The sequence below is a fragment of the Mya arenaria genome, chromosome 8 (genome assembly GCF_026914265.1).
Source record: "Mya arenaria isolate MELC-2E11 chromosome 8, ASM2691426v1".
Lineage (NCBI taxonomy): Eukaryota > Metazoa > Mollusca > Bivalvia > Myida > Myidae > Mya > Mya arenaria.
Window position 1 is genome coordinate 10,557,289 of NC_069129.1, and position 12,072 is coordinate 10,569,360.

General features: G+C 33.5%; 1 protein-coding gene across 1 annotated transcript in view; it reads right to left on the minus strand.

The window, feature by feature from the left end:
- The window catches only part of LOC128243388 (rhophilin-2-like), a 32,162-nt gene extending 20,463 nt beyond the window's left edge, over positions 1 to 11,699 (minus strand). The window contains exons 1-8 of the mRNA XM_052961142.1: positions 11,537 to 11,699; positions 10,377 to 10,492; positions 9,367 to 9,495; positions 7,942 to 8,014; positions 6,991 to 7,068; positions 6,494 to 6,618; positions 5,951 to 6,059; positions 4,375 to 4,524 (exon numbers count right to left, since the gene is read on the minus strand). Of these exons, the coding sequence (XP_052817102.1) occupies positions 4,375 to 4,524; positions 5,951 to 6,059; positions 6,494 to 6,618; positions 6,991 to 7,068; positions 7,942 to 8,014; positions 9,367 to 9,495; positions 10,377 to 10,492; positions 11,537 to 11,605 (849 nt within the window). The 5' untranslated portion in view covers positions 11,606 to 11,699. The remainder of the gene's footprint in view (positions 1 to 4,374; positions 4,525 to 5,950; positions 6,060 to 6,493; positions 6,619 to 6,990; positions 7,069 to 7,941; positions 8,015 to 9,366; positions 9,496 to 10,376; positions 10,493 to 11,536) is intronic.
- Between the last annotated feature and the right edge of the window lie 373 nt (positions 11,700 to 12,072).

A 12,072-nucleotide genomic window follows, 5' to 3' on the forward strand; every position in this document is an offset into this window, starting at 1 on the left:
GATGTTTTAAAAAATAAATAAATTCTGGGACGGGGACCAGGAGATGTGTCAGAATATCAGGGGATATTATCCCGCTAGAGGATATGGTCTCAATATGTTTTAGTGATGTACATTTATTTATCTTTATGCATATCCAAATGGCTTCATCATGAAAGTAAAAATCTGCAGAACATCATTACAAAATCATGCAACAACAAAGCTGTTGACGCTTATTTAAATGGGAAAATGTGGCCTTAAAAATGAAATTTTAGTACTTGTCAACATTTGCTGAAGAGTTCTAGCTTCAAATTCTCCTAAGTTGCCAGATTTCATTTTGTCATACACAAAAAAATTGGGTTTTACAAAAACATCAGCGATTTTTCAATTAACATAACAACATTGATGCCATTGCCCACTTATCTGCCTCATTAGCATATAGAAAGTCAGTGGACCAGATTGGAATTTTGTTAGTATTTCCCATGTATTTTCTTTTTTCTTTTTTATTAAGCCTTGTGTGAACCTGGGGAATTTATCACATATCATACGAGACTAGATATATACTCATTTCTCAATTATTTTAACGTTACATTTCTGGAATTGCCATTTTTTGAAATGATTTGCCTAAAGTAAAGCTGTGTTCTGGTGGCACGCAAAGGTCTTTTCTAGTCACAAAATTGATCATAATGACAAGTCTGTTCACCACAGTAACCATTAGGTGGTTTCCAAATTTGTGTTCAAATTCTGAGTATGTCTTAAAAAAAATCATCGAACTGTATTTTGGAATTGAGTCAATGCTACCATTTAAGCCTTAACCACTTTGGCTATGAAAAATGGCATTTTCCAAATCAAGCCTTGGTCCTATTTCCCAAATGGTTGGAATAAAAATGATTTGACAAATTGCCATTTTTAAATATTGATAAAAAAAATGGCTCTTCAGGACTTCAGTCTTTAATGAATACCTCCAAGCCATTAAACAGAAACCTTGTGATATTATTATTGAAAAATCAGTCTACATCTGGTATATTTATGTGTATGTTACGTTGTGTCAGATACAAAATTAGCCAACTATAATACCAAACTACTACCTCACCTGACATTCTGAACAAAAATATTTTAAGATTTGTCAAATAAATCTTTCTCATACATTTAGTTTTTTGACACCGAAAGAGAACATATGAAACATAAGAAAATGCATTTTCAACAATTGAAGTGCAATAACTCTGGATGGTTTTGGTTAAACTTTCTAGCAACAAACACTGGTAGCTTATTTGAGATTCTAATAGCTTAATTGAAGTCAATTTTAAACTTAAACATAACTCTAACCCATCCAAGGGATTTCATCTGGTAATTTTATGGGGTCCCATTATGACACTGTTTTACTTGATTAAATTGAGGATCATATTTTATGGAAAATGTGAGCAAATACTGTGTAATGTAATTAAGCATATTATTGAACAAACAACATTTTTGGTTTAATTGCAACAATATAGCATAAATAAGATCACCAAGCCAAGTTTTGGTCAAATTGTTTCAAATCTGATACCACATGTTTTCAACCCTGCTATTCAGATACACATTAGCGTTATATTTTTCCTGAAAATATATATACATTAATGACAAACATTTAATTGATTTGTTGACTAATTAGCCAGGTATGCACATTTCTTAGATTTACCCCAAGGGATGAAAGATACTTTTCAGCTTACTGTCCATATTAATTTACAATCTGATTTATGAAATATTTTTGCAATTAAAAAACAATGAAAATGCCTATAGGCTAAAAGCAGGCGCCTGCATTTATTGACAGACTGTGAAATTATCATTGAAACACCAGCAATAGTTTGTCTAAATCTGATAAAATATTTGTTTTGTAGACAAAAATGTGTGAGACAACTAGATAAAATGGAAATCTAAACATTGACTTCCTACTGTGCAAGTTATATAAGAGGTTTTATATTAAAAACACCCACAAAGAAGTCAAAAGGGACAAAGAGAATTGTTGTTATTTCATTCTCTCACAGAAACATAATCTGGATTTATTCTTGAGCCACTTGGTGTTTTATAAAAAAAAGGATTTTATTAATCGAATTCTAGAGAAGAAAGCAGGATAAAAGTGTGAGGGTAATACAGCATTTGTATAATTTTTCACTGAGTGTGTTTTATAACTATCAACTTGCATAATGGATATTGTGCTGAAGCATACAGTTCTATTAACTTATTGAACAGAAGATAATTTTTTACATCTTCATGTGTTTATTTTTTGAGTACAAACATCTTCCTAAAAATAATCTTATATAAATGTTCTTTCATTTCACGATTCAGAAACTCACAGGCACAAAGCAGCAAGATGCGTTACATGAGACTGACAGATTTTTCTATGAGTGATGACAGTCTAGACGAGGTCTCCATAGGGGGCAGGGCAGATGTCCTCCAAATTGACGAGATGCCGAACACTGACCTGCAGCCATGCAGCACAGAAGGATCCAGAGACAGCTCATCAGAACCGAGTCAGGATGTAACACATAACACACACGGTAGCGGAGAGTTTTCTCACTACAGTGAACCACTTGATGCCATCACACCTGAGCCGAGCCCAAATGGTACAGACATTATATCATACCTGGCTGACACTGAGAGTGGATTAATTTATGATATTCCAAAAGGAGTTAACTGTGACCATGCCTGTTGTAATGTTAAAGCCTGTGACAATATTGAGGCTACTGGGAGTACTCTGGAAAAGAAATGTGAACACATGCGAACTGAAGTGAATTTCTGTGTATCTGAGGTTGCCGAAAGATTGAAACTGGTTGTGACATATTACTTTGACTTTGATATTGAAACTGGATCTAAATTTACTAAGGAAAAAGTGACTGGTGAGATGGGTCAAAACACTGATATGGAAATTTGTGATGGTGCTGTAAGTGACACTGAGAGTCATGATTATGCTGAGATAGACAGTGATTTGGATGATGATTCTGATGATGAACAGGCTGAACTTAAACGTAAAGATAGTGGTAGTAAGAACAATCTATTGGAAGAAAGTCTGCTTGACAATGAAAATGACAAAGAACCTGACAGTGTCAGTTTTGCAAGTACATATGAGTCAGAGCTGGAACACATTCTTGAGAGTTTGGAAAATATGAACAAAACCAGTGCAGATAGCGATGATGAATGTGAAACAAGTGAACTGGAACATAGTTATGCATCAATCCTAGCAGTTGAACCCGGGGAAGAGAGTGATGGTTACGTCACAGATGAGGACGAGGAGAAGAATCTTGAATCCAACACCTCAACAGCTAACACAAGCATATCAAGTCTGAACCACAGCATGAGGAAGGGGTTCATCTACTACTCCAGCAATGCCCGCCTCTTCAGGGGACAGCTCTGCTACAGCGAGAGAGACTTGAGTGTACTTAACCGCAAAAAGATGCCTCTGGTCAAGAGAATGTTCCGCAAGGTGTTCCCCTCGAGGAAATATGTCTTGTCTAGGCAATAAAAAATAAATGTTGATAAAAAATGTTTCCCTTTATACATATGTAATTTCATGTGATTAATATATTATGAATAGAATAGTTATCTAAATTTCTGGATTTTGTTTCCTACAAAACTGCTATAACGATAAACATTAAATTTGTTATGAAGGGATTGCAATTATAGTGGTATGTGAACAAAAAATTGCCAAAAAAAACAGGTGCCCATAACAAACAAAAAATGTTGTTACAGCAAATTACTAAAACAGGCATCTTATATGTGCTAGTGTTATGGCAAATAGTCACTATGAAATGTAGAAATTAAACAAACATATATAGTTTGATTTGACTTGATTTACTTGTTATTACGATATGTTCATATTTTTATGCATGTTTTATATTTGATAAAATAAGTTAATAAAATATCAGTTTTTAAACGTGACTGGTTTTGTAGTGATAATCAGAAGTGATATTTTCAAAGCACAGCGTTCGACACTTCCAGGAGAACATAATGTGATTCTACCTTTATTATAAGCATGGTAGTCTGCACAGCAGTTCACAAAAAGGGATACACAAAAACGTATTGCTAATTGAATCTACATATTATCCACAATATTCATGCGAGTTTCGGGAATCATGTTTCAAGTTAACACATGAATCATTATACTTGAATTGCTTTTGAAAGTTATCAATGTATTTCTCTCTTTTCTTTGATATTTTTATTTTAAAAACACTGGAAATGACTTTGGCCTACATTTTTAAGAAGGTAGTCTAACATATTTCAATGAAAAAACAGATACAGTTTGACACTGATCGTAGTAATATTAAGGATGTTTTTTTCTTACAATCAAAGAGAGTCAAAAAGTATGACATTAACATACCCTTAATCCCAGAAATCCTTGCTTAAAGACATTACATTTCTTACCATCATTAGTTGTACGAGCATGGTAAGTGTCTGGGGTTGCATATCCATGGAAGGCGCATGAGTGAAGTGGTTGTGTAGGTAGCGAAATGCTCCTCCTGCCAACTCAAAATTCCGTATTGCTAACAGTAGACCTTCCTTGGTGTGCCGATCCTAAATAAAATAAGACACACTATAAATTAACTTTAAAACAAAAGAAAGCATCTTTGACTGAAAATTTTACCCTGGCTTGTGCAATTTTAATGCTAATATGTGTATCTCACATAAAGACAAACTTTTACAAAGGGGACACCAATTTTAGATTGACAGAATGTCTACATGTGAGTGTATGAGACGGGAGAATGTGCTTGAGTGTGTGTGTGCATAATACAAAATATGTGATACAAATATAAAATAGCATAGAAATACAGTGGAAACTCACTAAACCGGATCTCCACAAAACCGGAATCCTCGGAATACCGGACATTTTTCAGAGTCCCGGTTTTTCCCTTCTATTTTCAATGTAAAAAAATCCCTACAAAACCGGAACCCCGGAATTCCGGAAACCGGACAAAAAAATCGAGAAAATGTGTTAGTTGTCAACGTAATTTTACCTCACAAAACCGGACGTATATTTGTTCAAACATGTCAAAATGATTTTGTGTATTAGGAATTCGCGAAGCGCGTGTCACTTTGTTTTGACAGCCGGTGCGTTGTTAAATATTGCACCTGTGATGTCGCGCGATAATCAAACTTGTGAAAAGAAAATTAATTGAACCATTCATTTGTTTGTTGCAGAAAATAAGTGTTATTAAGTGATCATTTTGGAGGGTTGTTTTATCTAAAGTTTCAAGTTTCCTTTATTTCTAAAGACTTCTATGATTGAATCAAATTAGAGTGGTGCGTTAATTAAACTATCAAACATACTTAACAAGCATTAAATTCGTGTTAATTACGTTAAATTATGTGTTTTTATTTAATTCCAGTTTTCAACTTCCCTTTAAAGGTTCACTCAGTTTAAATTTTTAGTAAACTTACTCCGTACATCAAATCCTCACTAAACCGGAATCCTCACTAAACCGGAAATTTTGCCCAGTCCGGACCTTGTCCGGTTTAGTGAGTTTCGACTGTAATATTATAATTATTTCGAATTAAATGTGTGAGTATTGAAATGAAGTCCATGTAAAAAAAGGGGAAAAAAATATCAGGGGGTCGTTCAGCTAAAATCCTAAGAGTGATTTTGTACAGTGCAGCTCTATTGAAAATCACTCCAAGGATTCTTGGTAAAACAGCCGTTAAGATTTATTCTTTCCAGCTCCAGACAGGTATGTTTGATAAAAAAAAAATGATTTGATATTGACACCAAAGTATTTGAGCAAAAAAACAATAACTTAACTCAGGAAATTTAAAAGGGAATATAACTAGTTAATAGCACCCAACAAATAAATCTATTAAAATGTTTTAACACAAAAAGGACAACCAATGGCTAACAGTGGTTAATATTTCGTAAGGCCAAAAAATGGTTGTTTTCACAGAATGATTCTGTCTCAAACAAGCACAAGAAAAATAACTTATTGAATCTATACTTCTCCTGAACTACCTGTTTACAAGCAATCTGTGTATATAAGGCGCCGATGTTGAACATGACACTTCCCTTCTCAAACGTCAGGGTTTTCTGGATGTTAGGCACACCAGTCAGGGAATCATACCTTTACAATAAGTTGATGGCATTATATCTCGAAGTTGATGGCATTATATCTCATGGCAAATCTGTTAAACAAATGTTACTGAATGGTTCCCATCATTGGAAAAAGGGGGTTGAAACTTGTATGGAATTCAAAAAACATACCTCATATTTTGAATTCTGAACCATTAGAGAAGCAAGATCATGCCAACTTTGTCCTGAAGTTGTTGTTTCAAAATCCAAACCACATAACCAGTTTATCAAATAATACATAATCTCATATCAAATTTGTGTAACAAGGCTTATAGAAAGAGCCAATGATAACTAAAATGTTGATACCAAGGCAAAGACCATAAACATTTTGTTTCGAAAACAATTAATAACAAAACTGGCAGAATATTTTCTATATCTTCCATTCAAGACAATACCAGATCTCCAAATAAACCCATTTCTCTTTACCAATGAAACATGATGGGTATTCGTCTGTCAGGCGGAAAGAAGCGTTTCTCGAGAAAGTAGAGCTGATTGTAGTATTCCATCAGAAGTTCCACTCCAGATGTGTTCCTTTGTGGATACCGCAACGCCTGCAATATCAGGAGGATAAAATAGTTATATACACAATAAAGAAATGAATGGTCAAAAGGTACTGGAAGTACTGCTGATTTATAAAATGACGGGAAACAAGATCACAGTGGCAACGTTGTACACTTATCCCAAACAATCATAATTTCATAATTAATTTTCAGCCCTTTCACAAAGGTGCATATAATTGTAGCTTACACATGTACCAAGATTCAAGTCAATATCTTTTAATGTAACTCTTTTATGTTACAGCTTGCATTTTTTGCAGCTTTGGCATAATACTACAAAACATGGCATATTAGATCATAGTTCAAAATTTAAGATATTTAGAGAACACTGGGGAAGGAAAAGAGCATAGTAATTCATGTCTTTACCAATCTTAATTCTTGAAGATCCTGTACAGAAGTGTTATAGTTCTCCGCATTCTCGCTGTAATGCTCAAGGATTGAATCCTGCAATAATATAAACATCATTAAATTTATCATAATTATTAAATTTCCATCTTTTTTGTAAAACAAAAAAGGAAAATACAGTTTCATCAAAGCACAATCATAAATCCAGCAAATGTAAAGAACTTGTGACCATTTCACAAGTTTGTATAAACAATAAAATAAGGAAATCTACATCCTAAATCTAAAATGTCACTCAGACAGTAACAACGTTTAATGATTTTTTAAATTTAAACTTGATTTTATTTCATCTCAAAAGAACCATAAGCCAATTCCGGCCAAATGTTTCTCAGTTGTTTGTCAGACTTGTTACACATCAGAAAAAGATAACCACTGCTGAAAATGACAGCGTGTTGGCATTATCATTTACCAGTTTTGACAGGCAAGTGAGTGAAACGATCATATGACTTGCAAGGTGTTCAGAAAATCCATTGCACTATTTTTAAACACAGAAGCTCAGATGAGACAGCATGTGAGACGATATAATTATTGCCATATTTATTAAATCATGTTAAATTATGTATTTACAATCACATACTAGCTTGTTTTGAGGAAATACTGTATATGCCAATATTGGGACAATCTGGTGTCTAGTCCCTTTAACCTGAGTCTGTCTCCAACAATCCCAACAACATGACCATACTTAAGACTTTTATTTTTTGATAAAAACCCAGATGAATTATAAATAAAATCTTAGCCAACATTTCCAGTCAAGAGTTAGTCTTCTATCTGGTCAGAAAAAAACAAAAGTCAAAACATGACTCACAAAGGTCTTCATGGCCTTCATTTAAATATTTTCAACCTTAGACATCATCAGACAGCACATATTTTCACCCCTCAAATTGTCCACAGTGACGGATGCTACACAGAACTTACTTTGATAGCAACTTTGAAGTCAATGTCTTTTGTTTCTTTCAGTCCAAGAGGAATCATCGGAACTTTATGTGAGCTGAAACATCAATTTTATAACATTCAAAATAAAAATAAAAATTTAAATATGAAATGCAATTACTTAGTGATGTTTGTAATAAAAGCGACTTTTTTATTTCTTAAAGTACTTTTGACCACTCAGCATTCATTGACAGTGTTATTTGTGATTTTCCCTACTATCCTGCACCCACTAGAAGTAAGGGCCCCATTTCGTTTATTGATCCTCAATAGTCATATCTTATAAATTCTTAAATCTGTAGATACGTCACAGATGGCAGAAAGTTTATTTTTTTCATGACTTTGTTTTTAAAAAAAAAACCTGGTAAACTTCAAATCACACAAATACAAGCATGTGGCAAAATAACAAAATAATTATATTGCATTTAAATAATTTCACTTTATGACTAAAGACATTAAATGAAAAGGGCCACAGAGAAACAGCTTGTCTAAATATCATGTTAAAATATTACTAATTAGAAGTTCTTTTTAACAAAGTCAGATATATGGCAAACAGGCATTCCAGCACATTTATAAATTCTTTTGAGCATTTCCATGTAACAGACATTTATGGAGCCCAGGGGTCTAAAAAAGCACAAACCTTGCTCTGGTAATTTGCACCAGGGGTTTGCAAAGATTTGGATTTAATATAGCAGGACTTGTTAATAATAATAATTTTAATACCAAGCACTTATGTTAAACATTGGGCTTGTACGTCAATGCTTTGAATGCAGTCATATTAGATATAGCAATTTAAACTGATCTCATTTGATTCATAAACTGACAAAAATTCATTTTTCATTATTCTCTAAGGGTATCTAAGTAACGCTTTTGGCCATAAAACACCTTTTTTTCGAACATAAATATGTTAAACTGCGATCATTTTTTTTGTCAGCAGTCTTAAATTAAAGGTTTCCAGACATTTATACAAAAACTGGCTCATTCAGAGACAAAAAATAAAATAATTGTCAAAATAATCAATCTATGAGATTGCTGCTTTAAGGCAGTAAGACATAACAAATTTATGTTGACATGCAGACAAAAAGCAGGCTAGGAAAGAATATGTTATTTTGGAAAAATTTGTTTACAAAGTATGTATATTGTTTACATGCATACACATTCTGACATCAATGTTTCCCAAAATTAACACGGTACAAGTAAGCTGTATAATACCTTCTGTAAATCATAGTGCATCATGTATTTGAATATACATTTAATATAATAAAAAATAAAATAAAATCGGTTTCAATTTAAACGGAACCACAATATCTTTTTTATTTTTGGGGGGCCTAATACTTGGATTTTATTCTTTAAGAAAGGACAAGCTAAAATATCTGATGAAGTTAGAAATATATTAGATAACTTAATGCATACTTGTCATGTTGGTAGATGTGGACATTGCTGTTGAGATCTGAGACCTCCTCCTTCAGCAGCTGTATATTGGAATTGAAGAACAGCAGCTCAACCGAGACCAACTCCTTCAGTCGTTTGTTGTCTGTAGCCCTATTGTATATTGATAGCTTTACATGAGTACTTCATTACATTATAAAGAACACTGAATATTCTTCATTTAAAAGTCAACTCACATACAAGACTAAATTTACAACATTCAAGTTCCCAAATTTTGACAATCAGATTATAAATTCCAGGGTTTTCTGAGTTATGGAAGGGTGCTGCACCCTGTCCTTCTTTGTAGCATAAATTCTGCTTTCATGGGGACCAGCCTGGGCATGGAATTAAATGCTTAAAACTATCAGATATTTATATTGTTTTAATTAAAACTTATACGATCATTAATACATACAAACTTTTAATACATATCTGACAGTTGAAATCTACTATTTCTTCAATTAAACTCAACTGCTAATAAAATATTTTCTGTCAAATTCAATTTTAATGTTCAAGTTCTTCACAGGGCCATATACGCCCTTTTCTCCCTTAAAACTCTACTACTTCAGCAGCTACCTGTCCTTTTTAAACCCTAAATACATACTTACATACTGATTGTTCATATTAAATTTAAAATAGGTCCAAACTAATCAACATTTTTAAACTACCAAATGAAATTAAACCACATGCAGTGAGCTGGATATGTGGCTGATGCCAGCATATTCTTAAAATACAGCCCTTCAAGTTGTAACACACAATTATTGTATAATATTAATAATGTTCTATTGTGCAGCCAAGAATATCTGATCTTGGTACACATTGAGACTTGAACTAATCTATCCAAGGGTAAATACTGATTTTCCTTTTAAAAGAAAATCACAATGCATTAGTGACTGTATCTAATGAAAAAGTAACGAAAATATTAGGCGCAAACTAGTTATATTGCTGAAGCAATTAATTATTTTGCTTTTTAACATCATAAATGATCATTAAACCTGAATAAATTTTCTGCCCCATTCCTCATCCGTAGTTCTCGGTTGATTTCATCATTGAGCTTGGATCGTCTCTTCTGTAACTTTCCTCTTGCTGTCGTTAACAAGGGATCACAGCCCTTAAATGGAAACAGAATGACTTGAAAAGTTCAGTTAAGTAACGGTTATCATCAGAATGCCTGTTAAATTGAACAAACTTCATTTCTACTGGGTTTTAGGTTGCCGGGTTAAAGATTTAGCACGATGTCGATTACGTAGGTGCCAGCAACACCAAGACTATGAAATTACCTCGACTTTTTTCTTTGAAAAATAAACAAGCTTTAAAAAAGTTCCTCAATCGATCACTTGGAATTGTTGTGAATTGAATGATTAATGAAAAATAGAATTTGGAGCAAAAATCCAAAAGTTCTTTTTGTATGCAAAATACAAAAATTTGTCAAAAATCAGTAAAATTACACCAAATCTTAAAAACGCATTGCAACGTGCCTCTTTTAAGAAAATATTTGAGGTAAAATATATATTTCATCTCTGGCCTTATTTCTTCAGCAGTAGAAAACTTTTTTTAACATTTGGACATTCATTGTTATTACGAGTTGCCAAAACAAAAAATCGTCAAAGACTGGGAAGTGGCGTATTAAATGTACTGACAGGTAGGGTCATTAGGGTAGTGTGTGAGAGCACAATGCTAATGTTACAGCCGGATGGGTTTGAACAAATCACGCTTTTCTGTCACGGTTTACTGGTGTCAGAAATGAATTGCCAGGGTGTCTGGATTGTCCTAAAAGGTTAACAGGGGAGAAGTTCAGATGGGCATTTAAGAACCAGCAACCTGGTTAGCTCAGTTGGTAAAAACAAAGTCCTAGTGTCCAGCAATGTGACCTTTACCAGTCAAACATTTCCTCACATGTTTTCTTTAATACCAATTAAACTATTAGCGAAAGTTTATTTGCATTGTGGGTGTGGTCACATGAGATAATAGGCACCACTAGGCAAGTCATGAAACTCAAAGCACATAATTATAATGTTCTATAATAATGTATTTAAACTGAAATGCTTTGCATTGAAACTCAAATAAAAAGAGGAAAGCAAATTTAAGGAAAGAAAAAATAATATCCGAAAACGTGATCATCCGATTTAACTCAAATTAACAAACAACGCAATACCTTTCTTCCGACCAATTCATCACTTAAATGACTGGATTTATCGACATCTCCATCTTTTACTAGCTCCATCTTCAAAAATAAATAACGATTGTAAGCTATTTCTTTCGCCGAAAACAGTGAAAAATTAAGAAAATATCAAAAGTTGACATTTTCTACGATTGCAGCACACAACACTTTCTGTTCCAGCATCCGATATCTCCTACGCAGTGGCCTCCCTTGACGTGTCTCACAAAAAACAGGCCTTATCACCGTGGCTTGATGATAGGAGTGTAATAAAGGGTCCCAGTATTGCGTTTAGAGTAAAGTACTCGATCTAGTCTTGAATACAAGTTTAACGAAAAAGTCACTCGAGCCAAAATTCAATCAAAATACGCCCATGTACATGTCAGGGTTGTACGCAGAATACGGCTACCAGATATTGTCAATTAAGTCAGTTTCAATGTGTTAATTATTACATTGTCTTAAATTAAACTGAAGTTCAATTCAGTGTCCATCAGTTTGCCCATGGTTTAAAACACAACAACATGTACGTGATT